The 27,791-nt window shown below is 42.5% G+C and overlaps 1 protein-coding gene across 2 annotated transcripts; it reads right to left on the bottom strand.

Moving 5' to 3' along the window:
* Positions 1-1,629: 1,629 nt before the first annotated feature.
* LOC122015226 lies at positions 1,630-3,757 on the bottom strand. 2 transcript variants are annotated; one of them, XM_042571993.1, is made up of 2 exons: positions 3,497-3,757; positions 1,630-3,259 (listed from the first exon to the last, which is right to left on the bottom strand). In XM_042571993.1, the coding sequence occupies exon 2, from the start codon at positions 3,145-3,147 to the stop codon at positions 1,879-1,881; it is 1,269 nt and encodes a 422-aa protein (XP_042427927.1). In that variant the 5' UTR covers positions 3,148-3,259; positions 3,497-3,757; the 3' UTR covers positions 1,630-1,878. The 2 variants fall into 2 exon arrangements, with proteins under 2 accessions (XP_042427927.1, XP_042427929.1); XM_042571995.1 differs by having other exon boundaries at positions 1,630-3,319; positions 3,497-3,728.
* Between the last annotated feature and the right edge of the window lie 24,034 nt (positions 3,758-27,791).

Raw genomic sequence — 27,791 nt, 5'->3', positions numbered from 1 at the left:
TGCAACAACATTATTCCTACTTTATTTTAATTTCCCCGCTTAAGGCACACGCTTTCTTCCCCCGGTGGCCATTGGCCAGGCGGGGTCAGTGGCGGAGGATTGGGCTCGGTATACCTCGCCAAAGGTGCGAGGTCCCTTTTTTTGTTATGTGGTAATTAATGTTCATTTTTTAAAAACTGGAATGGAGAAATAAGGAAAAGGAAGAATAAAAGAGGAGAGATATTAAGGCGGAGATAAGAAAGATTTTATTAGTTTTTAGAGAGGTTTTGGTAAGAAAATTGAGGGAACTACATATTTTATTTTTATTTTAAATTCACTATCAACCTCTAAATTGAGAGAAAAAGATAAGGAAATAAAGAATAAGTGATACATTAGTAGTCTGTTGAATTGTTTTATTTAACTCTTTCAAAAAGTTAAATGGTATGGATGATTTTATTGGAAAAAATATATCAAGTAAGGAAAATAAATAAATCAATTCTTCACTAAATTTGGATGCAAAGAAGGTAATTTGATCTCATTTCATTCTTTTAATATTTTCTAGAATTATGTGAAACTTAAGAAAAATAGCAATATAATATTTATTTAAATATTACTTAATGACCAATTAAGTAGGAAGATTTTTTTAAAAAATTATTTAATAATTAATTTGGTCTTATTGTCTCTGTTGTCTCTTGACATTTTCCTTTGTCTCTTGAGCTCGTATGATTCATTTTGCTACAATTGCACTTGCATGACACACCCCGAAGGCACAAGCAACATCCTCATAGAGGGACCCCATGCGATTTGCCTTGGCAGCTTGATCGCATCGACAAGTAGTAAAGAGAGCTTTTACCTTCAACGACTTGTCCAGACATCCTCCTTTTGCTCCGAAATTGCGGAGGTGGGCGCAAGAAAAGACAAGGTTGTTAGGCCAAGATGGTGGTCACATCAGTTGAGTTTCATTCTAACAAATTCCACAATTCATCATGAGCTAGGTCACCATCGAGCACGCGATGAAAGATGAGAAGGCGGAGCTGAAGAAGAAACATGAGGTCACTAATGAAACACAAGTTGATATTGTTGTTGGCTCTTTAAAATGTTTAATGGTGACTCGAAAAAGTGTCCTCCCCTACTACATGTAAAGGCACTCTTCAATGCAATGTATACATAATTCTTCAATGCCATTCCTTGTATAAAAATGCTCCAAATGAATATTTGTTTACCATAAAACAAGAGGAAAACAACAATAGAAATTCGATAAAGTATTTCAACAATAAGAACCGTTAGAACCACGAACCTCTACAGCATTCACTATCTTGAACTAACCCATAGCAATTAGGTTGTAGGCTATTTGTTTGTTTCTATATCTATCTGTTCCCAAATTTGTTTTAACAATCGGCTTACAACAGTCTGTTTCTATATCAATGATCGCACAAGTATCAGTTCATCCAAAAGAACATACAACTTGACCACAAAGAACAAGGTTATTAATTCTTTACACAATCAAAGAACAAGGTTATTAACTCTTTTGTTACAGCAGTCATAAGATTTAGATCTGATATATGCACCAAAACTAGAAGATAAAATGGAACTCTAATCCTAGATCCAAGGGCAAGAAAAGTGCAAAACTAACAGAAACCACACCTAAGCTTTGATAGGAAAGGAAAACAATTCAATATAGAGAAAGAGAAAAATTTTAAGATACTTCAGTTACAAGGCCATTGGGAAGAAGTTGAAGTTCGAATTTTCAGAAAAGAGTTTCATTGCTATTATAACAAGCCTACTGGTACTTTTACTAGAAAAAAAGTACCCTCAAAGCTTGGCTACAAGTAAATGACTCGAATCACCTATGCTTACCTTATTGGTGGTGCACAGTTTCAGAGTGTCCAAGGAACTTAGCTAGGTCCTCTTTAACATGAGATCCATTTCTATCTCCTTTTGCCTTAACTCAAGGGACATACGTTCATTCTCAAGTTTCATTCGTTCATTTTCCATCCTCATCTTGTTTAGTTCTCTGTCTTTCTTCTTACTAAACCTTTGCCACTTGTAGCGTTGCTTCTCAAGTTCCAGCATCTCAGCTTGAATTTGCAACCGCTTCTCTTCGAGCTGAAGAGAATAAGAATTATCCCATTGTTGTTGTCCTAGTGTGGATTTAGATCCATCTGGCAACACCTGGTTCATATCGACTGCCAAACCTTGAGGTTGGAGGCCTCTACCACAACCGTGTGAAGCTGATGGGTTTCCAAAAACTGCTGCCTCATGGTCCACCCCAAGCTTCATCCTCTTTGGAAAGCATGATACGTCACCACGCACTGCATTATGCTCCTCAGCATCTCCTTCCTCATCATCACTATCAGAACTTTGATCATCTTCATCGACATCTTCGTGCGAGCCCCTCCTTGTGTCGTGCTCATCTCTACTTCGTAGCGCCAGCTGGAGTGAATGTTGAAGTGCTGGGTCAGCGGGTAAATTCAATCGGTTACAATTATGATACGAGCACATCTCCTCATAGAAAAGATGTTTTGAGCTCAAAATCTTCCTTACATCTTCCTTCATCTTTTCAGAAAGGTTATTCATACGGTTCAATAATGCTGGATTCTCAACAACCTTGCAAGATGTGCCCCTGCCAAGAATATCGGTGAGTCTCTTGTACCTTTTATTTAGATCATTGAACTTATCTTCGCATTGTTGAGGCGAAACATAACAACCTCTCTCGGCCATCACTTTTGATATGGCCTTCCACTTCCCCTTTTTCTGTAAGATTGCATACTTCCTCCTCCCTCCACACTCAGAAGTAGCATCTTCGCCTATGTAAGAAACAGCAGTTATTAAAAGCTTGACCATCCTATCAGTCCACTTCATGCGGTGCCATGGGGATCCCTTCCTCCCTTTCCCAGCCTCTTGATGGCCGTCGCCGGCATCGTCATTGAAGCTAGGTTCGTCATCATCGCTCACGGAGGTCTTGTTATGCTGTCCTTTACTGTAATCCATGACAGAAGCCCCTGTTCGATGATCAGATCCTTGCAGGTGATTGCCTGACATCGGGAAATCATCATGCATAGACTGGTGGATCATTGAGCTTTGATGGTTATGCATGTTTCCTTGCAAACCTAGCATACCATAGGAAACTCCTGGGATCATGCTTCCAGCAGGCAAATTCCCCTCCATTTTGTGACTTGAGAAACAGAATCGCCCAACCAAAATATTTTATTTCCTCTCTCTAATACAAGTCAGTGACTTTTCCTTGCAAAAAAGCTACGATTCTTCACAATATTCAGACCTGAAAAGGAACCCCATCAAAATCCCACGTTTCTCGCAGTTTCTACACCAAATCAACCAACTACCTCGGAAAATAACACCAAAACAAAAAACAAAAAAAATCAAATTCGCAACCTCGGTTCCCAGAAATAGGGACCAAAACCCTAGGATGAGAAACAACAAGCACACTAAATTGCAAAAAAAAAAAAAAAAAAGAACTTTATGCAACACATAGCACGAATTCAGCCTCGACTATTACCGAATCCACTTCCGAGCTCAGGAACCAACTCCGATGCGAAATCCCCAGACCTGACTCCAGATCACAAGCAATGGGAACCGGAGGAGAGTCAAACTTATCTGGACTCAGCGAGGTGACATATCGAAGCCTCCGCCATGCGATCGAGCCAATATCGTGATTGCGATCCGCCGCAGTAGAGAACCGGAATCGAAAGAGAGGCGGCTAATAATTGAAGGGGGAAAGGAGGATGCAATGTATTTGGAAGATGGAAGGGATAAAAAAACTGACGTCAAAAGGCCAAACAAAAGAAAACCCATACCCAGACAATTACCAACCCACTCAGTACGAATGAAATAAATATTCATGGGTGCGCGTACCACAAAAGCGTATTGTATCGTAGTGAGAAATGGTATATGTTGCTTGTAAAGGCGTGAGTCTAAATTTTTTGTTCTTGAAATAGAAAAAATCTTTCTCTCTTTTTTTTTTTCTTTTGTTTTGTTAGACAACTGCCTTTTATTATTATAATTTACTCCTAAAATATTTAAATTCCGCCCCCATAATAATTATACCAAAAATGATTACACTCACTCGGAACGTTCATCTCCATACGATGATTACACTCACCGAGGTGTTTCCTCACCTTCCATCTCTAGATTATATAAAATAGCATAAATAAAAAGATCAATTTATAATCAATCATTACTAACTATCAAATAGTTAGCGGTGAAATTTTTTTTTTCCCCTAAGAATTAATCCCTATCTTATTTTTCTAAGGAGATTTTTTCCTAAACCCTAAACCGCCTCTAAGTAATGATTTTAGTTATAAGGGTAGATTATGAGGAACTAACGATATAAGATTTATCTCATCAAATATTTAATATTTGTCTATTTATATTTACCTATCTCTATATCTATAAAGTCGATATTAGGAGGAGAACGGTAAAATAACGGATCTATCTAGAATAGATTAATATATAATAAATTTAGGGGTTAGGTAAAAATTTTCAAAGTTGATAAGGAAAATAGGTCTACATTATCCGTGTTATATTTTAAGTTGGACAAAAATAGAAAATGTATCATTTTTACTAGAATCATCAAAGGGTCCCTTTTATTAATCATCAATTTACTACCATTGGCCAACAATGGTAGCATGTCTTCCCAATTTCTCATAGAAAGATTGAGTCCTAGTTTTGATAAATTAATGGATAATTTTTTTTTAATAAACGGTTGATACAAAAATCCTAAATTGATATATCGTTCATTATGAGTACTTTCCGATTTTACCATAGTGGCTGATGAAAAAATTTTATATAATCATCGGAGTAAGCTAAATACTTGGTGTCAACTAGAAGAAAGCATCTCATTTTATTTTCATTTTTGGTAATCAAATTTTCTCTTAAGAGATAAATTTCTTTTAATGAATGGTTGACATAAAAATACTAGATTGATAGACTGTCTATTACGAGTGCTTCTCGATTTTACTATAATGACTTATGAAAAACTTTTATATGATCATCAGAGTAAGTTTAACGCTTGGTTCCAACTAAAAGAAAGCATCTCATTTCATTTCCATTTTTGGCAATCGAATTTCCTTATATATATATATATAGGAACGTTATCCTACGCGACTTAGGATGCGTGACTGCTTCGTTAGCACATCACGACGTGGACGTGGTTCTCTTTTGCTTTGCTGACCGCGTCCTAACTTCTTTCCTTTTGCATTTTTTTCCACGCGACACTTCCTTCTTCGCCGCCAGAGCAAAAACTAGGGCAACCAAATCCTGCGCTGTAGTTCCGCAGAAGCTTCCAGATCCTTCTTCGCCGCGATCTCTCTCGACTAACCTTTGATGAGAAGCTGTCCTTGCCCCTGCGTTGTTGTTCCGCTGAAACTAGGCAGATCCTCGCACCCCTCACCATCTCTCTGCACTATTGTTCCGCCGAAACTAGGCAGATCCTCGTGCCCCTCGCCATCTCTCTGTGCTGTTGTTCCGTCGAAATTAGGCAGATCCTTGCGCCCCTCGCCATCTCTCTGCGCTGTTGTTCCGCCCAAACTAGGCAGATCCTCGCGTCCCTCGCCATCTCTCTGCGCCCCTCCTCGTCGCGACGCTGCCCCTTCTAGACTGGGGTTGCCAAGCTTCCAGAACCTCGCTCTCAGATCCTCGTGCCGACCTCACGCCGCAACTAGGCAGAACCTCGTTGTCCTTGCCCCTTCCAGAACTATATTGCCCCATTATTCTCGCTACCGACCTCACGCCGTAACCCCTCTTTGTAAGAATACTTGGTCCCTCTTCTACTTCCCATTGTTCATTTTTGAAATTAACAACTACTAAAAAATATGAAATTACAACTGTTGGATCTTGTGTGTGAGCTTCATCAGTTAAATGTTTAGGACAGCAAGTAATCTATAAAAAATCATGTTGGTTATGTCATTGCAATTTCTATTTCCATGAGTCTTTAGTGGATGCATTCTTCTTGTCCGTTCCACATGATAATACTGTGTTAGATTATTGGCAGCATTTTTTTTATGTATATTTGATTTAGAATGCTTTTTCTGGCTATATGATGATGATATGTAGAGTCTCATTTCATTTGAATCTGAAATTTTCTAGCAATGGATGAAAATTACGGTGAAGATCAGTTATACATTCCTCAAGTTGTAGATGCCCGAAAGCCAAAATATGGGATGGAATTCTCATCAATAGATGAAGCATTTGCATTCTATAACCAATATGCACGTGAATCTGGATTTAGTGCCAGGATAAATAGTAGCAAAAAAAATAAAATGACAAATGAAGTCGTGTAGAAAACATTTGTATGCTTTAAAGAAGGGCATACGGATGATCAACGGAATAAACAAGCAAAAGGTGATCAACGAACAAGGGAAAGAGCACGTGACGAAGTTAGAACTGGTTGTAAGTCAAAGATTTCACTTGTCAAGAAACAAACTGGGCATTCATGGGTTGTCACTAACTTTATAGAAGGTCATAATTATCCACTCTCGACACCTTCAAAGGTGCATTTGCTACGCTCACATCGCAATATTTCAGAAGCAAAAAAAATATTGACTCAACGGTTTTCAGAGGTTAATGTGTCAACTTGTCAATAAATGTGATTACTAGAGATAGAGTATGGAGGGCCCGAGCAAGTAGGTTGTGTTAGAGTGTATACTAAAAGCCTAGCTTTTGGTATAAATATTTATCTAGAAATAAGAATCACATTGGTCAAAAGTCTACATTTATGATAAATGTAGTTGCTCAATTAATTTATATTGTAGATAACATGGTGTGTGGTGTCACACACAGAAGATCATGTTATTGGTTCCTTATAAATTATAAACAGTAACTCACGACCAAGATGGAAAGGAACAAACCATTGGAAGGTCGTAGTGTAATTAGGTATTAGTATATCTTAACTATATAATTACACTAGTACACTTAGAGTGTATTGAGTAGGACCATTTGAGGTCGTTCCTTTTATACTGACTTTATAAAGGAACAAAGACCTCAGTTATTATGGAAGTGTGTGCTCTTAATCCTAATATAATAACAAGCACATATATTTGATATTTATTTCTTTAATTTATCAATGGGTGAGATTTAGTTCGATGAATCAATAAGCCTGATAAGTTGGGAAATGATATCACTTATAGTGTGTGTTGTTGATTATAGAAGGAAGCGTGTCCTAGTAATCTAGGTTGAGAATGTCCCCAAGAGGAGCTCATAAGGATTGTCATGTTAAACCTCGCAGGTGGACTTAGTCCGACATGACGATGAAGTTGAGTGGTACTACTCTTGAGCTAGATATTAATTAAGTGAGTTGTCAATAACTTACTTAATTAGTGGACATTGTTATCTTAAACACAGGAGACTAACACACTCATAATAAGAAGGAGCCCAAAATGTAATTTGGGATTGGTGCGTAGTTCAATAATAGTTCTCTAGTGGAATGAATTATTATTGATAAATTAAGTTGTGTGTTCAGGGCGAACACGGGATGCTTAATTTTATCGGAGACCAAAACCAATTCCTCCTCTCGGTCCCTATCGTAGCCTCTAGTATATAGAGATTTATACCCACCGCATACCACCCTTCTTACCCATCCAATGGGGCCGGCCAAGCTAGCTTGGAACCCAAGCTAGGGCCGCCAAGACCAAGTGGATGAGTTAAGTTGGTGGTCGGCCAAAGCTTGGGTCCCAAGCTTAGGTGGCCGGCCACTAGAATATTAAAAGGATTTTTATTAAAATTATTTCTCATGTGGATATCATGTTTTTAAAAGAGAGTTTAAAATTAAAAATTTCCTTTATAGCTTTCTACAAAAGATTAAGAGAAGAGATTAATCTCTTTCCTTATTTGTAGTTTAAAAGGATGGTTTTAATTTTGGTAAAACTTTCCTTATTTGTAAATCATCTATATGTTTAAAGAGAGTTTAAAATTTGAAATCTTTCCTTATTTGTTGATTAAAGGAGGATTTTAAATTTTAAGAAAACTTTCCTTTTAAACATATTCATGATTTAAAAGAAAGTTTAAAATTAAAATTCTCTTTATAAGTTTCTACAAGAGATTAAGAAAAGATTTGATATCTTTCCTTATTTGTAGATTAAAAGAGATTTTAATTTTTAGAGATAACTTTCTTTTTATTCACATGTTTAAAAGAAAGATTTTAATTTATTAAATTTCCTTTTTATAAACCAATCATGAAGGGATAAAAATTATTGAGAAATTTTTATAAAATTCCGGAAGCAAATAAGGAAGTTTTAATTGGTGTTTAAAATTTTATTTGCTTGGAGTTTTTTTTTTTGGCCGACCATTATAAAATTGAGAAAGGAAATTATTTTTAATTAAATAAATTTTCCTTTTCAATGGCAAAAGAATTAAGGAAGTTTTTATTAAAATTTCCTTATTTGCCAAGATCAAGGATTATAAAAGAGGGGGTAGAGGAGGCTTCATGGCTAACGAATCTATTCTATTTTTCTCTCCCTCTTTTCTTCTTCTTGTGGCCGGCCCTAGCCTTTCTCCTTTCTTCTCTTTTGGTGGCCGAACCATACATCTCTTGGAGCTCTTGTTGGTGGCCGGACCTAGGAAGGAGAAGAAGAAGAGGAGGAAGCCTCATCTTGAAGATCCCTTGGAGTATTGGTGGTGATCAAGTTCTTCTTCCTTGGAGGTGGTTCTTCTTGTGGCCGAACCTTGCTTGGAGAAGAAGAAGGTGCGTGGTGGTTCTCGTCTCGGAAGATCGTCGCCCACACGACGTCCGGGATAAGAAGAGGAATACGGTAGAAGATCAAGAGGTTTTTCTAAAAGGTATAACTAGTAATTTTTCTTTCCGCATCATACTAGTTATTTTTGGAAATAATACTAAATACAAGAGGCTTACGTTCTAGTGTTTCGAATATGGTTTTTCGAAGTTGTGTTCTTTTGTTTCTTTCTTTTCCTTGTGATTTGATTGTTCTCTTTGGTTAACCTAAAGTTATTTTAGGAAATTAAATATTAGCTTTCTATTAAAGGTTTTGTCTAGTCGGTGGTGGTTGCTCCCATATCCAAGAAGGCCATGTGCCTCGCCACGTCAGTACTGGGAACCTTTTATGGAAATTAATATTTAATGGAATTAATAACTTAAGGAGACTTGGGTCAAACGTGTTAAGTTCCGCAGGAGATCCAAGTCAAAACCTAAAAGAACAAATAGATTAAGTTTTGGATCAAACGTGTAAAGTTCCGCAGGCGATCCAAAATTTAATTTAAAAGAACACATGGTAGCTAGGAAAAGGTTCAGACCTTTGTACAAAAATTTTGTACAGTGGAACCTATAGGTTTTCCGAGTAGCAACCAACAGGTTGCACAGAAAGAGATATTAGAAACTTTGAAAAAGAGTAAGGGATCAACAAAAGGGTATTGATGCCAAAACACTAATTGAGCTATTTGCATCTGAGAAAGAGAAAAAATTCAGCTTTTTTCTTTGAATATGAGACTAATTCAGATAACAGATTTAGTAGGTATTTTTGGGCTGATCATGTATCAAAAACGACATACAGTGTATTTGGTAATGTAGTTGTATTTGATACAACATATAACACCAACAAATATGGGTTGATTTTTGCACCATTTGTAGGAGTTAATTATCATCACCAAATAATTATTTTTGGTTGTGGCTCTTTAAGTGATGAGAAAATTGAATCTTTTGTTTGGCTGTTCAACAAGTTTATAGAAGTCATGCCTAAAGGTGCACCAAATATGATCATCATTGATCAGGATTCTTCTATGGCAAAAGCCATTGCCCAAGTTTTCCCTCAGACAGTGCATCGATATTGTTTGTGGCATATACTGAACAAATTTCTAGAAAAATTGCATCCTTTGCCTTTTCATGATTACTATCAAAGTATAAATAATGTAATTAGAAATTCTACAACACCTGATGAATTTGAGAATTCATGGGAAGAGGTTATCAAGTGTGCTAACTTGGAGAACAATGATTGATTGTCTTTGATGTATGAATTGCGACATAAGTGGGTGGCAACTTATTTTAGTCATGTATTTTGTGTTGGAATGTCTAGTAGACAGAGATCTGAAGGCTCATATTTATTTTTCAAGATATATGTCTCAAATAAAAATTCATTGATGGACTTTATCACTCGTTTCAATAGGGCACTGAGACATCAAAGACACAATGAGTTAGTTGTAGATCATATTGATTTGAATGAGCATCCCAGGGTTAAGACAAATTGGCCAATGGAAACTCAAATGGTTAAATTATACACAAAAAAAAAGATGGAGTTTCAAAGTGAAATGAATTAGAGTCATGGTTATTATGTGCAACAAGTATCTATGGAAGTTGACTCAGTAGTTTGCCATGTGATGAATTTTCAAAGTTGTTCTTCCTCCAAACCAAGGGTGCATACACATGACAAACAGAGGGATAACACATTCTGTAGTTGTAGGAAATTTGAGTTTGATGGCATTCCATGCAGGCATATGTTAGCTTTTTTTCGTATTAACTAAGTATTTCATTTGCCTGATAAGTATATACTCAAATGATGGACACGAGATGCAAAGGTTGGAGCAATATATGCTTTGGAGGTACAAAATTTCATTGATGATTCAGATAGGGTTTTGATGTCAAGGCACTCGAGGTTATCCTATAAAGCTTCACTATTAATTGATGATGCATCTTTGACTGATGAGGGAACAAACTTCTTGGATGAACAATTGGATTATATCTACAGTAAAATTCAAGAGATGAACATTAGTAGAACATATGACAATAGAGGTCAAAGGAAGAAATCTATGGATGAGTCTCCTAATATTATGGATCCTTCTTTAGTAAGAACAAAGGGATGCGGGAAGAGATTGAAATCATCAAAGGAGAAGTCAACCTCAAAGTCTCGATTATGTCATGGATGTGGGCATCGAGGTGTGTCACATGATAAGCGTAATTGTCCAAATTTGTAACAAGGGTACGTGTCAATTATAGATGCTCATGGAGTAGTTGCAAAGACAAACACCTAAATCTGAAGTTGTTCTAAAGGTGGAGAAGACGATGTATGCTGCATCATGGAGTAGTTGCAAAGACAAGCACCTAAATCTAAAGTTGTTGCTTTGTTACAGACCATGTATGCATGTAAGCTTCTTGTGGATTTAAACATGATGGTTGAAAAGTTTCTGCTTGGGCAATTTTAAGAAATCCAAAACATCCATCAACTTCTGCATAACAAATGGCTATTAGAGTTGAGCTGGTTTGAACTATAATAAGTGATGTATTTACAAGGAAGAACAATAGAGAACTTACAGTCCTGTTGTTGACAAGATCCTCGTAAAAAAGTATAATATGATGGGAGCTCTTGAAGTAGTCCAAAGAATCAGTACCCAATTTATCGACATGCTTTCGTTCAGGGATCAATAATGTTATATTGTAAGAATGCCCGCTTGCATATTGTATAAGCAATGATTGTTAAAATTCTAGTTTATGGGAGATATGGGGTGTTAGAGTGTATACTAAAAGCCTAGCTTTTTGTAAATATTTATTTTGAAATAAAGAATCACATTGGTCAAATGTCTACATTTATGCTAAGTGTAGTTGTTTAATTAATTTATATTGTAGATAACATGGTGTGTGGTGTCACACACAGAAGATAATGTTATCAATTCCTTATAAATTATAAACAGTAGCTCACGACTGAGATGGAAAGGAACAAACCATTGGAATAGTCGTAATATAATTAGGTATTAGTTTATCTTGATTGATAAATTATACTAGTACACTCTGAGTGTATTGAGCAGGATCATTTAAGGTAAGTTCTTTTTGTACTGACTTAATAAAAGAACAAGACCTTTGTTATTATGGAAGTGTGTGCTCTTAATCCCGATATAATAACAAGCACGTGTACTTAGTATTTATTTCTTTGACTTATCAAAGGGTGAGATTTAGCTCGATAGATCAAGAGGCTCGATAAGTTGGGAAATGATATTATTTATAGTGTGTATTGTTGATTATAGAAGGAAACTGTGTCCTAGTAATCTAAGTTGATAATGTCCCCAATGAGAGCTCATAAGGATTGTCATGTAAACCCTGCAGGTGGACTTAGTCCAGCATGACGATAAGATTGAGTGATACTACTCTTGGACTACGATATTAATTAAATAGAGTTGTCAGTAACTCACTTAATTAGTGGACATTCGACATCTTAAACACAGAGAGATTAACACACTCATGATAAGAAGGAGCCTAAAATGTAATTTCGGATTGGTGCGGTAGTTCAATAATAATTCTTTAGTGGAATGAATTATTATTGATGAAATTAAGTTGGGTGTTTGGGGCGAACACTGGAAGCTTAATTTCATCGGGAGACCAAAATCAATTCCTCCGCTCGGTCCCTATCGTAGCCTCTTATTTATAAAGTGTGATACCCACCTATACCCATCTTCCTACCCAACCTTAGGTGGTCGTCCAAGCAAGCTTGGAGTCCAAGCTTGGGTCGGCCAAGCCAAAGGTTGAGCCAAGTAAAGGTGGCCGACCCTAGCTTGGAGCCCAAGCTTGGTGTGGTCGGCCATATAAAAATAAAAGGGATTTTATTTAAAATATTTCCTTATGTGGAAGCCATGGTTTTAAAAGAGAGTTTAAAATTTAAATCTTTCCTTTTATAGCCTTCTACAAAAGATTAAGAGAAAAGTTTGATATCTTTCCTTATTTGTAGTTAAAAGGAAGATTTTAATTTTTGATAAAACTTTCCTTTTATGAAACCATCCTCATGATTTTAAAAGAGAGTTTTAAAATTAAATCTTTCCTTTTATAGTTTCTACAAAAGATTAAGAAAAGATTTGATGTCTTTCCTTATTTGTAGATTGAAAGGAAGATTTTAATTTTAGAAAAAACTTTCTTTTTTGTAAACCATCCACATGTTTTAATAGAGAGATTTTAATTTATAAAAGTTTCTTTTTATAACCAACCATGAAGGAAAAAATTATTAGAGAAATTTTTAGTTTAAAAATTTCCGGAAATAAATAAGGAAGTTTTAATTTTGTGTTTAAAACTTGCCTTATTTGGAGCACATGAGGTGGCCAGCCATGATAAGGGTTAAAAGAAATTTTTAATTAAATTTTCCTTATTAACCAATGACAAGGAAAATAAGGGAATATTAATTATAATTAAATTTCCTTATATGCCAAGACCAAGGAATATAAAAGAGGGGGTAGAGGTGCCTCACCTTACACAACATATCATCTAGTATTCCCTCTCCTCTTCCTTGGTATGGTCGGCCCTATTCTCTCTTCCTCTCTTCTTCTAGTGGCCGAACCTGTCATCCTCTTGGAGCTTGTTTTGGTGGCTGGATTTGCTTGGTGAAGGAGAGAAAGAAGACTTTGTTTCCTAGTTTTCCTTGGAGCTTGGTTGGTGGTCGAGACTTGCTATCTCTTGGAGAAGGTTGCTTGGCCGAAACTTGGAAGAAGGAAGGAGTGTTATGACCGAAAAGTAGCTAGAGGGGGGGGGGGTGAATAGCTTCGCGTGTGCTCGTCGTGTTTCGTTGCTTGTTTCTTCAAAGTGATGCACAGCGGAATACAAAGAAACAAACTACAACAATGCTAACAATAGGATTTTACTTGGTATCCACCTCACAAGAGGTGACTAGTCCAAGGATCCACGCACACACACACACCTCCACTAATAAACACTCCTTTTCGGTAACTACCGAAGGCGGAGAAGCCCTACAAGACTCTCAATACAAGTAGAACAAAGGGTAGTAAAGAATAAGCAAAAGCTTACAAGAGATGCAGTAAAAACCCTAGCTTCTTCTTCTTCTTGTTGCAACTCGCCTCTTGACTTGGATGAACCTCCAAGAACCTTCAAGAACTGGCGGTGAGGAGCTTAGAGAGTGCTAGGGAGGAGCTGTGATGAATCTGGAATGAATCGTTAAAGTTCTACGGAAGGAATCGCACGCCAACAGCTATAAAAGACGCCAACGGTCGAATCCCAATCGATTGGATTGCTCCCAATCGATTGGGGAGGCTTTGGATCGATCCACGGATCGATCCAGAGCGCCTCTGTGCTCTGAAAAAATGTCTGGATCGATCCACGGATCGATCCAGCGCTTATCACGCGGAGCAGCAGCGTCCCAATCGATCCACTGATCGATTGAGACCTCTGGATCGATCCACTGATCGATCCGGAGGCTTTCTGTTCGCTGGGAAAAGCCTGGATCGATCCACTGATCGATCCGGAGGCCTGGATCGATCCACTGATCGATCCAGAGGCTTTCTGTTCGCTGGGAAAAGCTTGGATCGATCCACTGATCGATCCACTGATTGATCCACTGATCAATCCACTGATCAATCCACTGATCAATCCACTGATTGATTCAGCTCTTGGTTTTTACCCAAAACCAAGTCCCAAGCTTCCCAAACCAACATCCGGTCAACCATGACTTGTTGGTACATAAAACCTAGCATCCGGTCACCCTTGACCAGCTAGGACTCTCTCACCAAGTGTCCGGTCAATCTCTTTAACCCACTTAGACTTTTTTCTTCTTGCCAAGTATCCGGTCAATCCCTTTGACCTACTTGGTCTTTTCTTCCTTGTGCCAAGTATCCGATCAATCCCTTTGACCTACTTGGACTTTTCACCAAATGTCTGGTCAACCTTGACCCATCTGGATTTCCCTTGCCTGGCTTCACTCACCAGGACTTTCATACTGCCTAGCTTCACTCACTAGGACTTTCTCTTCTGCCTGGCTTCACTCACCAGGACTTTCATACTGCCTAGCTTCACTCACTAGGACTTTCCAACTGCCTGGCTTCACTCACCAGGACTTTCACCTAGCTTCACTCACTAGGACTTTCCTCGTCAAGTATCCAGTCAACTTTGACCTACTTGACTCTTCTTCATCCACACTGATCAGTCCCTGATCAGACTCTTCCCACATAGACAACTGCACCTACATTGTCCATGTGTCTACCTGTATTGTCAAACATCGAAACCATGACCAAGACTCAAGCTTGGTCAACTAGGTCAACCTTGACCTGACGGATATTGCACCAACAATCTCCCCCTTTTTGATGTTTGACAATACCACATGTTGAGTTAGGCAATTAGACTAATCCCATAGTCTCAACTCCCTTCATGCCAATATATGAATGATGGTTTCCTTCATTCTCCTCCTTTTCTAGAGGGCAAACTCCCCCTTTAGGTAATGAAGACCTAACTTAACCATACATTCTCCCCCTATTGACACACATCACAAACATGCCCCCATCTATGGGCACACATCAACAACTTAACTTGTTGAATAACTCTCTCCTTTGAGACTCTCCCCCTGAAGAGTTGCTCATCGTTGTTCACAACTTCACTTGTTGTGATCAACACGATAAAGAATGTCTCATATCCTTCATTTATCCTAAAATCTACATTCTCCCCAATGTAGTCAAATGCCCATCCTTGAGCATTTTGAACGTGTCACAACTTGTAACCACTTGAACAATGAGGATATGCACTCCCCATTAAAGTTCCAACGCTCAAGCTTGAGCATATTTTTAAAAGAAGGTTAACCACCTTCCACGGTTCATGAAAAATAGGTTTCATGCCCTTAGAGAGTAACTCCCCCTAAAGACATGGTGGTAACTTCTGTCATGGCACCAACAATGACTTGGAATCCCTAAACCTTTAGGAAACCCAAAATTAGAAGTTTCGAGATTCAAATATTCAAAATTTGAAACAACCTCAACCTAAACTTCTTCTTAGTCTTTCTTAACCAATCCATCCTTGTTTTCACATGAAAACACCCTTTTTATGTATACAAATATATTTTTAGGGGTTTGGAAAGGTTACCTTGACTAAATTAGGTTTAAAGATGCTGAAATCAGGCTTTCCCAGCCAAAATCAGCAACTTGGATCGATTGGAGTTGGGTTCCAATCGATTGAACCTTTCTGAATCGATCCACTGATCGATTCAGACTTCCTGGATCGATCGGCTGATCGATCCAGCGAGCTTCTGCTCGCGGGAGACTTGCATTCTGAATCGATCCACGGATCGATTCAGGAACTCCAATCGATCCATGGATCGATCAGAGCTCTGATAGTTGCTGAATTTCAAAATCAGCCAACTTCAGAAACCCCTAGAAAATTCTACAAAAATTCAAAAATCATGAAATTTCGTGTAGGCATTATTTAGGGCATATACTCTCAAGGAAAAATAGTTTTCTATGAAAATACTTCATATTTTCAAAGATTGACACAAACTTAAAATCTTACAAAAACTTTAGTGTTTTCTTCAAGTTTCGTGTCTAACTATTCAATGGTGATTACTATCAAAAGATAGCCTTCACCAAGGTTTTCCAAAATCATTTTGAAAACATTTTCAAACCAATATCCCACCATGTTCCTTGGTCTTAATGCACATGACTTGTACATTAGCTTTCCCAATGATGGGAAAACACATAACTATGTGTTTTGATGAACTTAAAACTCAAAAGAATGCACTAAATCAACATATTGAGTTTTGTTCATCATCCTAACATCTCACTTGTATCTAATGTGCACAAAACACATACAAGTCATCTTATAGGTCTTTGTGAGATGTAAATTTTGGTTTTGCCCTGATCTAGGGATCATGCATATCTATCTAGGCATTTTAGAGATATTAGACATCCACCTAGGATGTCACTTGTTAATAAGTGTTGTTAAATGCCATTTGTCCTTAATTACAAGGAATTAAACTTAATGCATGATTATGTTATGGCATACATCAAAATGAAATAATTTTCAAAAGAAAATATCCTATAACTACATGATGTATGAGTGTCATGACATGGTATTTTTGGATTTTTCATAATAAAACATGAATGCAACAATAGACATGATGTCATGGCATATGATGGGCAAACAATCAAGGCAAGATTTAGCATAAATAAAATATACCTAGATTATCTATCTAAGTATCCTTAACCACTTAGCTAACTCAAAATACCACTAGTTTTAACTTAAACCTTTAAACCTAGATTGCCCTAAATGCTTCAAAGAAATGCCAAAACCTAAATTGACATTTCTATTTCTCTTGATTTGTTTATGCCACTTAAAGATTAAGCATGTCCTCAAATGTTGGCATATTCCATTTTTCCTCAAGAGTGATTACATAAATCAAGGCCTGGATTGCCTTAACTTTCCAAGAGAATACCAAAATCCCAACTTGGTATTTCTCAAGGTTTTCCCAATTTGTGCCATTTTAAGATACAATCAAATTTTCCACCATTAGGCACATTTTATTCTTTCAAGGAGTAAGCAATAGTTCCATTCCATTTTCAAAGGTTAACAAAAACCTTGAAAATGTGCTCGTTGAGTGTCAATTCCTCAAAGTTGGGTTAACTACCCTTCTAATCGGAGTTGACACTCTCTAACCCATCTATGGGGTAGAGAAGATGCTCCTAGGAACCCAACACCTATTGATGCTCCTTGGATGCTTTAGGTACTCACTAGGGATAACTTCCCTAGATACCTTCCTAGTGACCTTGTTGGGCTTCTTAGAAGCCTTGGTCACATTTTCTAGGTCAACTCTAGGGATAGCCTCCCTTGTGACCTTGTTAGTGACTTTCTTAGACTTCTTAGAAGTCTTAGTCACATTTATTGCAAAAATATTCTTAGGGATGACTTCCCTTGTATTTTTGGCTTGACCACTAGACCTAGGGTTGGTTCCATAACTATATGGAACCCTATGGTAAGAGATTACATCCTTCTTAGCCTTTGGTCTGTATCCCAAACCCCTATGGCCATTAGATGACCTTTGTGCTCCTAGACCTAGGCTATGCTCATTTTGCCCTTTTAGGATATTTTCCATCCTTTTTAGGGTCTTTTCCATTTTATCAAGCCTTGATCTCAAGACTTGATTTTCTATCACTAAGTCCTTAGTTTTTGGTTTTCGATTAAATTTATGAGCATTTTTATTTCTAGGCTTGTAGCTAAGGTCCTTAGTGTGATTGCCTAGATTTTTATCTACCTTCCTAATCCTAGGTGTGGTAGTTTTAGCATGGTAAGCTACATTATTTTCCTTAATTTTACCATGCTCTCTATTCTTATGGTAAATAGCATTAAAATGATATAAGTTAGAACTAGCATGCTTTTTACCATAATGTAAAGGGGTAGGCTCAATAAAAGTTATCTTCCTTTTTACCTTAGAGGCTCCCCCTTGACTTGAGCTTCCTCCTTGAGCCTTGACCATCTTATTCCCCTTAGGGCATTGACTCCGGTAATGCCCCTTTTGATTGCAAGAGAAGCACACAATGTGCTCCTTGCTCTTCTTTGTTCCGGGGATGGTCTCCTTTGGCTTCTCCTTGCCCTTAGGTGCCACTTGGCCCTTCTTCTTGGCCAATTTAGGGCACTTGCTTTTGTAGTGCCCATGTTCCCTACATTCAAAACATATAATATGATTCTTATTATTAATTGAACTATTTATACCTTCTTGTGTAGGGGTGGCACTTGCTCCTCCATTTGATATGAATGTAGAGGCTTCCTCTTGATCCGAAATCGATTTCCCTCCAATTGATTTATCTTGACTTGTGGAGGTGGAAGCTTCTTCATCCTCTTCTTCTCTTGACTCGGACGTGGAGGATTCTCCTTCTTCTTGATCCGGTGTCACCAAGAGTTGCTCCCCCTCAATCCTAGAGGTGGAGGCTTCACCTTCTTCTTCATCCTCTTGTACATGAAACAAGGAATATGCTCCTTCCTTGCTCTTTTGATTACACTCCCTTGAGAATGAAGCTTCTTGGATTTCCTCTTCTTCGGAAGTTGAGCATCTCTCAACTTCGGAGTCCTCCTCTTGATCTTGCTCCAATGAGTCACCCTCTTTGGATTCTTCTTGGTTAGGTACAGTGGAGGGGATCTCATGAGCCTTTTCCAATTTGCTCCATAGCTCTTTGGCATCTTCAACTTCTCCAATTTTCTCCAAGATGTTGCTCGGCAATAGATTGACCAAAAGCTTGGTCACTTTTTCATTGGTCTCACATCTTTGGATTTGTTCTTGGCTCCATTTGCTCCTTTTGAGAATTTTGCCCTTTGAATTCCTTGGAGCCTTAAAACCTTCCATTAGAGCAAACCATTGCTCTATCTCCATCATCAAGAAATTTTCAATTCTTGATCTCCAAGAATCGAAGCTTGTGGATGTGTATGGTGGAGCCACCCTTGTATCAAATCCAAATCCATCTTGGAATTGCATCTTGAAGTTGAGCTTCTTGAATTCTTTGACTTTGATGAATTTGCTCCAACTTCTTCACCCTCTAGCTTTGCTTGTTATGTTTGCCCCTTCCGGCGGTGATTCAGGTGAAGAGCAACCTTGCTCTGATACCACTTGTTAGGACCGAAAAGTAGCTAGAGGGGGTGGGTGAATAGCTTCGCGTGTGCTCGTCGTGCTTCGTTGCTTGTTTCTTCAAAGTGATGCACAGCGGAATACAAAGAAACAAACTACAACAATGCTAACAATAGGATTTTACTTGGTATCCACCTCACAAGAGGTGACTAGTCCAAGGATCCACGCACACACACACACCTCCACTAATAAACACTCCTTTTCGGTAACTACCGAAGGCGGAGAAGCCCTACAAGACTCTCAATACAAGTAGAACAAAGGGTAGTAAAGAATAAGCAAAAGCTTACAAGAGATGCAGTAAAAACCCTAGCTTCTTCTTCTTCTTGTTGCAACTCGCCTCTTGACTTGGATGAACCTCCAAGAACCTTCAAGACTGGCGGTGAGGAGCTTAGAGAGTCCTAGGGAGGAGCTGTGATGAATCTGGAATGAATCGGTAAAGTTCTACGGAAGGAATCGCACGCCAACAGCTATAAACGACGCCAACGGTCGAATCCCAATCGATTGGATTGCTCCCAATCGATTGGGGAGGCTTTGGATAGATCCACGGATCGATCCAGAGTGCCTCTGTGCTCTGAAAAAATGTCTGGATCGATCCACAGATCGATCCAGCGTTTATCGCGCGAAGCAGCAGCGTCCCAATCGATCCACTGATCGATTGAGACCTCTGGATCGATCCACTGATCGATCCGGAGGCTTTCTGTTCGCTGGGAAAAGCCTGGATCGATCCACTGATCGATCCAGAGGCTTTCTGTTCGCTGGGAAAAGCTTGGATCGATCCACTGATCGATCCACTGATCGATCCACTGATCGATCCACTGATCAATCCACTGATTGATTCAGCTCTTGGTTTTTACCCAAAACCAAGTCCCAAGCTTCTCAAACCAACATCCGGTCAACCATGACTTGTTGGTACATAAAACCTAGCATCCGGTCACCCTTGACCAGCTAGGACTCTCTCACCAAGTGTCCGGTCAATCTCTTTAACCCACTTGGACTTTTTTCTTCTTGCCAAGTATCCGGTCAATCCCTTTGACCTACTTGGTCTTTTCTTCCTTGTGCCAAGTATCCGATCAATCCCTTTGACCTACTTGGACTTTTCACCAAATGTCTGGTCAACCTTGACCCATCTGGATTTCCCTTGCCTGGCTTCACTCACCAGGACTTTCATACTGCCTAGCTTCACTCACTAGGACTTTCTCTTCTGTCTGGCTTCACTCACCAGGACTTTCATACTGCCTAGCTTCACTCACTAGGACTTTCCAACTGCCTGGCTTCACTCACCAGGACTTTCACCTAGCTTCACTCACTAGGACTTTCCTCGTCAAGTATCCAGTCAACTTTGACCTACTTGACTCTTCTTCATCCACATTGATCAGTCCCTGATCAGACTCTTCCCACATAGACAACTGCACCTACATTGTCCATGTGTCTACCTGTATTGTCAAACATCGAAACCATGACCAAGACTCAAGCTTGGTCAACTAGGTCAACCTTGACCTGACGGATATTGCACCAACAAGGAGGAGGCTTGGTGGATTCTCATCTCGGTAGATCGTTGCCCACACAACGTTCGAGATAAGAAGAGCAATACGATAGAAGATCAAGAGATTGTTGCTTACAAAGAAAGGTATAACTAGTAATTATTTTCCGCATCATACTAGTTTTCTTTGTATGAATTCCAAACACAAGAGGCTAGAGATTCTAGGTTTCGAATTTGCGTTTCAATTTGTGTTTCTTTTCTTTTTCGATCTTGTGATTCGATTGTTCTTTATGGTTAAACCTAGGGTTACTATAGGGAGATTGAATATTGAATTTCTTTGAAAGGTTTTGCCTAGGCAGTGGTGGATGCTCCCATACCCAAGAAGGCCTAGTGCCTCGCCACATTTTGTCCTGGAAGCCAATCTTAGAAATAAATATTTAATCGACTTTGTAACATGGGTGGACTTGGATCAATAATGTTAAGTTCCGTTTGCGATCCGAGTCTAAACCTAAAAGAACAGATAAGTTAAATTTGGAATAAAAAATGTTAAGTTCCGTTTGCGATTCCTAATTTAATTTCTGAAGAACACAATAGGTTGTTAGTAAAAGTTCAGGACTTGTACAAAATTTTTGTACAGGAGAACCGGTATGATATTCCGCACAGCAACCAACATGGGATTATATGATTCACATATTCCTCATCCTTGGAATGCACATGAGCTTTATGGGTTCCATTTAGTTGCTTCACGTTGCGATCATGAGTATTTGTGAGTATTGAAACTAAACAACGGAGTAGATTTCTTCTGAAAAGAAACATTGCAAAAACTCCTCTCTTATTGAAATATTTGTTTATGCTTTTGTGATGTTGCATGACACCCTGAAAGAGTAAGTAAGCTTATCAAAACTACATGAAAAATAGGAACAAAAACATTGGTTCTGTGGATCTGTGGGAGTTTGACTACAATATTCAACCTCTCCCATTAAGTCATTTGTAATGAAAAATACACACTCCACTTTGAATAACATCTATTTTTTTTCTCATTGCTATTTCTTTGTCTTATACTTTTCGAGTAACTGATGAGTGAATCAATGAATGAGAAGTAATTTCCAAGATTCAATTTTCATTCGATGTGGTAAGTAATGACAAACACAACTGTTGAAAGAATGTAAACACACTGAAGCTCTTTCACAGAGAACAATATCAACTGCACTTTCAATATACAAAAATCAATGGTATATAATGGCAACTTGAGCATATGAGGAAGATCTTTGAATAAGGTTTTGGAGCACATCCCATGTTAGTGCAGTTGTAATACGTTTTTGAAGCACATCCCATGAAGCAAATCCACAACTTAATCATATTACTTATAACAACGTAGATAAAGCAATTTAGATTAAATCATCATTTTAATTTTGATACAACACTTGTAACAACTCAAACTAAAATCAGTGTTTGAACTTCAAGTCATATAACGACTTCAAACAACATGCCTAATCATTATCATCACTGATCATAAGAGAATCTAACTGATGCTCTATCTCTTTTAATGCATCTTTCAACTTAATAATTTTTTCAGTTTTTGAAAGTTTTCTCTCCAAATCTAAACTTGACCTTGAACTTGAAGTTGCACATGATATTTTATTTGGACTAGATGTAAAGGAAGTTGGTGCAGATCTTTTTTTGAAGTATTCCTCAAAAGCTTTTTGTGCCTCCTCTCTAGTTTCGAAAGATTTGTGTATGGCGCCCTTAAAGCCATTAACATAATCAGAAGCTTCTACCCACGTTTCATAAATTTCCGGTTCACGTCCAACAAATACAACATATGTTTTCCCCGGTGTTCCTGTCTGGAAGCTGAGAAAACGAACCTGCCGGGGTGTGACGTGTCTGGAAGGTTGACCGCATCCCCATGACCCGGCCGATAAGCTGTCCTCTACGTTGACCAGATCGTTAGAAGTCCTCCTCCGGTCTACTGTACCTGTATCCAGCGACCGGGTTCCCCCGGTCTCTGGTACCTCGGTGCTCGAGGTGAATCCCACAGATGCATAAATATCCGGATAATAATAGAATATTGAAATAAATGCAAATAAGGTACGAGAACGTACCCTGGCCCAGGGGGGCGCCCTCGGATGGATGAGTGAGCTAGTCGTGAAACTGACCGAGTCGTCTTGACCCGGAAGGGTGGATGCCTCTGAACCGACCGAAGAGGAGCTGGGTCCGGAGATGACAACGCGGAGCCGAATGTGGCATGGATCTGAAAGGTGACACACAATCGGAATACAACGACGACACGACCGGCGTACGACATCGGCTCGCAGGCTGGAATGTGACAACGGCGCATAGGCCGGAACACTAGGCCAAGTCGGCACCAGGACTGCCGGTAAGTGCCGGAGGAGGGCTGCTCTGCGTGTAGAGGCTGCTGACGTGCTGACGAGGGAGCCTCCGGCGAGGGAGCTGCTGTGCGCGCGGAGGCTGCCGGCGAGGAAGCTGCTGTGTGCGCGAAGGCTACCGGCGAGGGGGCTGCTGTGCGCGCGGAGGCTGCCGGCGAGAGGGCTGCTGTGCGCGCGGAGGCTGCCGGCGAGAGGGCTGCTGTGCGCGCGGAGGCTGCCGGCGAGGGGGCTGCTGTGCGCGCGGAGGCTGCCGGCGAGGAAGGCGCTGTGCGCGCGGAGGCTGCCGGCGAGGGAGGCGCTGTGCGCGCGAAGGCTGCCGGCGAGGGAGGAGAGGAGGAGAAGAAGGGAGCGCCGGCGGCTTCGTCGGCGCCGGCGAAGAGCTGGAGAAGGAGAAAAAATCTCCTTGATGGCTGGCGGCGGCCCAAAATCATGAACCCCCCTTTCTTGAATCTGTGAACAGTGCTTAAAAGCACTTCAAACCCTCAATGAGCCCAAAAGACCAAAACGCCCTTTGACCTCCCATTAATTCCTCCCATGCCATTCTCATATCCAGAACACAAGCCTCCCCTTCAAGTCTAGTCGAAGGAGGCGTGAGTCCGACTGACTAGACAAGTTTATCGCAAAGGGCGGAACCGCTCACGATATCAAAATCAAATCGCTGAACCCAAAGTATACTGTCTCCCGCGACCGGTCGCTATAATAATGGTGTCGCATGAGAGAGTACTCGTGCCGAGCGGATCAAATCTGTAACCTGACCAACGCCTAGTATGCAGCCACGAAGATACCGACCGGACGATCAAAGTGATGCCGATCGGGTGGATAGATGCCGGACGGACGTTGCCATGCGTGGTGACGTCGATCGGTCAGATAGATGCCGGGCGGACGATGCCGCGCGTGCGACTGCGGTGACGTTGATCGATCAGATAGATGCCGGGCGGACGATGCCACGCGTGCGACTGCGGTGACGTCGGTCGGTCAGATAGATGCCGGGCGGACGATGCCGCGCGTGCGACTGTGGTGACGTCGATCGGTCAGATAGATGCCGGGCGGACGATGCCGCGCGTGCGACTGCGGTGACGTCGATCGGTCAGATAGATGCCGGGCGGACGATGCCGCGCGTGCGACTGCGGTGACGTCGATCGGTCAGATAGATGCCGGGCGGACGATGCCGCGCGTGCGACTGCGGTGACGTCGATCGGTCAGATAGATGCCGGGCGGACGATGCCGCGCGTGCGACTGCGGTGACGTCGATCGGTCAGATAGATGCCGGACCGCGAGGACTGCTCGACCTCGAACGGGGGAGATAGATGCTCGCGGCGGCTACTCGACCCCAAACGGGGGAGATAGATGTATGATATACTGGTCCGATATACTGGTCCTCCCGGCCGAACGGCTCGGGGGCCTTCGGCTTCGAGCGCTTGGCTCGGATAACCATATACCCGGCCGACCGGCTCGGGCCTTCACATCGAGCTCTTGGCTCGTATATAGTCCTCCCCGAGGTAGTCTCGGCTAAAATGTACCTGGCCGAACGGCTCAGGTCTTCGCTCCCTGAGGTAGTACTCAGCTAAAATGTACCTGGCCGAGCGGCTCAGGCCTTCGCTATCGAGCCCCTGGCTCGTATATAATCCTCCCGGCTGCTCGGCTCGGGGGTCTTAGATAATAATTCGACCCCGAACGGGGGAGATCAATAATCAGGACAAGCTGGTTCGTGCAGAGGTCTTCAGGCCGGGGGATTCACACCGGTCCGACTGCGGCCCGACTCTTGGTCGGTCGCCCGGGAGGTTTATAGTCGCCGGTCCGACTGCGGCCCGACTCTTGGTCGGTCGCCCGGGAGGTTTATAGTCGCCGGTCCGACTGCGGCCCGACTCTTGGTCGGTCACCCGGAAGGTTTATAGTCGCCGGTCCGACTGCGGCCCGACTCTTGGTCGGTCGCCCGGAAGGTTTATAGTCGCCGGTCCGACTCTCGATTTTTAACGACGGTGCTCGTCGGTTTCCAAGTGAGACTATATACCCGGCCGAACGGCTCGGGCCTTCACATCGAGCGCTGGGCTCGGATACCATATACCCGGCCGAACGACTTGAGCCTTCACATCGAGCACTGGGCTCGGATATAAACCTCCCGGCCGAACGGCTCGGGGGCCTTCGTCTTCGAGCCTGTGGCTCAGATATAAACCTCCCGGCCGAACGGCTCGGGGGCCTTCGTCTTCGAGCCTGTGGCTCAGATATAAACCTCCCGGCCGAACGGCTCGGGGGCCTTCGTCTTCGAGCCTGTGGCTCGGATATAAACCTCCCGGCCGATCGGCACGGGGCCTTGACTCGAAGATATAAACCTCCCGGCCGAACGGCTCGGGGGGCCTTCGTCATCGAGCCCCTGGCTCGGATATAAACCTCCCGGCCGATCGGCACGGGGGCCTTCGCCATCGAGCCCCTGGCTCGGATATAAACCTCCCGGCCGAACGGCTCGGGGGCCTTCGTCTTCGAGCCTGTGGCTCGGATATAAACCTCCCGGCCGAACGGCTCGGGGCGTCGCTTCGAGCACGTGGCTCGGATATAAACCTCCGGCCGAACGGCTCGGGGCTTCGAGCCGCTGGCTCGGATATAAACCTCCACCGATCGGCACGGGGGTTCGAGCCCCCGGCTCGGATATAAACCTCCTACCGATCGGCACGGGGCTTTGTCTTCGAGCACGTGGCTCGGATATAAACCTCCTCGAGTCTTCGGCTCGAGCGCGTGGCTCGGATATAAACCTCCCCGCCGGGGCCTTCGCTCTTCGAGCGCCTGGCTCGGATATAAACCTCCGGCCGAACGGCGGTCTTCGGCTCCGAGCCCAGGCTCGGATATAAACCTCCGGCCGAACGGCTTCGCCGTCGAGCCCGTGGCTCGGATATAAACCTCCTAGCCGACGGCAGCTTCGAGCCCCCGGCTCGGATATAAACCTCCCGATCGGCACGGGGGCCTTCGCTTCGAGCCGTGGCTCGGATATAAACCTCCCGAACGGCTCGGGGCCTTCGTCTTGAGCCCGTGGCTCGGATATAAACCTCCGGCACGGGTTCGCCTCGAGCCCGTGGCTCGATATAAACCTCCTACCGAGCGGCACGGGGCGCCGTCATCGAGCCCCAGCCGGATATAAACCTCGGCCGATCGGCGGGGCGCCTCGAGCCTGGCTCGGATATAAACCTCCGAACGGCTCGGGGCCTTCGAGCCTGGCTCGGATATAAACCTCCGGCCGAACGGCTCGGGGCTCTTCGCCTCGAGCCCGTGGCAACCCGGGCTCGGGGCTCGACGGCTCGGATATAAACCTCCGGCGAGCCACGGGGCCGCCATCGAGCCCCTGCTGATATAAACCTCCGACCGATCGGCACGGGGCCTTCGTCTTCGAGCCTGGCTCGATATAAACCTCCGGCCGACGGCACGGGGCCTTCGCCGAGCCTGCTTTGATCCTGCCCGCCGAGCACATGGCTCGATATAAACCTCCCCGAACGGCACGGGGCGCCTCTTGAGCATGGCTCGGATATAAACCTCCCGGCCGAACGGCTCGGGGGCCTTCGTCTTCGAGCCTGTGGCTCGGATATAAACCTCCCGGCCGAACGGCACGGGGGCCTTCGTCATCGAGCCCCTGGCTCGGATATAAACCTCCCGGCCGATCGGCACGGGGGCCTTCGTCTTCGAGCCTGTGGCTCGGATATAAACCTCCCGGCCGAACGGCTCGGGGGCCTTCGTCTTCGAGCCTGTGGCTCGGATATAAACCTCCCGGCCGAACGGCACGGGGGCCTTCGTCTTCGAGCCTGTGGCTCAGATATAAACCTCCCGGCCGATTGGCACGGGGGCCTTCGTTTGAAGAACTCATAATCACATGACTAACCGAGAACAGATAACGGAAAGACTGACCTAGGTCATGAGGATAGCAGAACTCTCCGGCGTCGTCCATCTTCACGTTCCAGATCAGGCGCGTTCTCACAGACGGCGCCAATTTGTTCCTGTCTGGAAGCTGAGAAAACGAACCTGCCGGGGTGTGACGTGTCTGGAAGGTTGACCGCATCCCCATGACCCGGCCGATGAGCTGTCCTCTACGTTGACCAGATCGTTAGAAGTCCTCCTCTGGTCTACTGTACCTGTATCCAGCGACCGGGTTCCCCCGGTCTCTGGTACCTCGGTGCTCGAGGCGAATCCCACAGATGCATAAATATCCGGATAATAATAGAATATTGAAATAAATGTAAATAAGGTACGAGAACGTACCCTGGCCCAGGGGGGCGCCCTCGGATGGATGAGTGAGCTAGTCGTGAAACTGACCGAGTCGTCTTGACCCGGAAGGGTGGATGCCTCTGAACCGACAGAAGAGGAGCTGGGTCCGGAGATGACAACGCGAAGCCGAATGTGGCATGGATCTGAAAGGTGACACACAATCGGAATACAACGACGACACGACTGGCGTACGACATCGGCTCGCAGGCCTGAATGTGACAACGGCGCATAGGCCGGAACACTAGGCCAAGTCGGCACCAGGACTGCCGGTAAGTGCCGGAGGAGGGCTGCTCTGCGTGTAGAGGCTGCCGGCGAGGGAGCTGCCGGCGAGGAGGGCTGCTGTGCGCGCGGAGGCTGCCGGCGAGGAGGCCGGAG

Source organism: Zingiber officinale, chromosome 8B, assembly GCF_018446385.1.
Source record: "Zingiber officinale cultivar Zhangliang chromosome 8B, Zo_v1.1, whole genome shotgun sequence".
Classification (NCBI taxonomy): Eukaryota; Viridiplantae; Streptophyta; class Magnoliopsida; order Zingiberales; family Zingiberaceae; genus Zingiber; species Zingiber officinale.
This window is presented reverse-complemented; position numbering and strand designations above follow the sequence as displayed.

Bases quoted from the DNA above. Each gene is read 5' to 3' on its own strand.
- LOC122015226 (XM_042571993.1), bottom strand. From the start codon at position 3,147: ATGGAGGGGAATTTGCCTGCTGGAAGCATGATCCCAGGAGTTTCCTAT.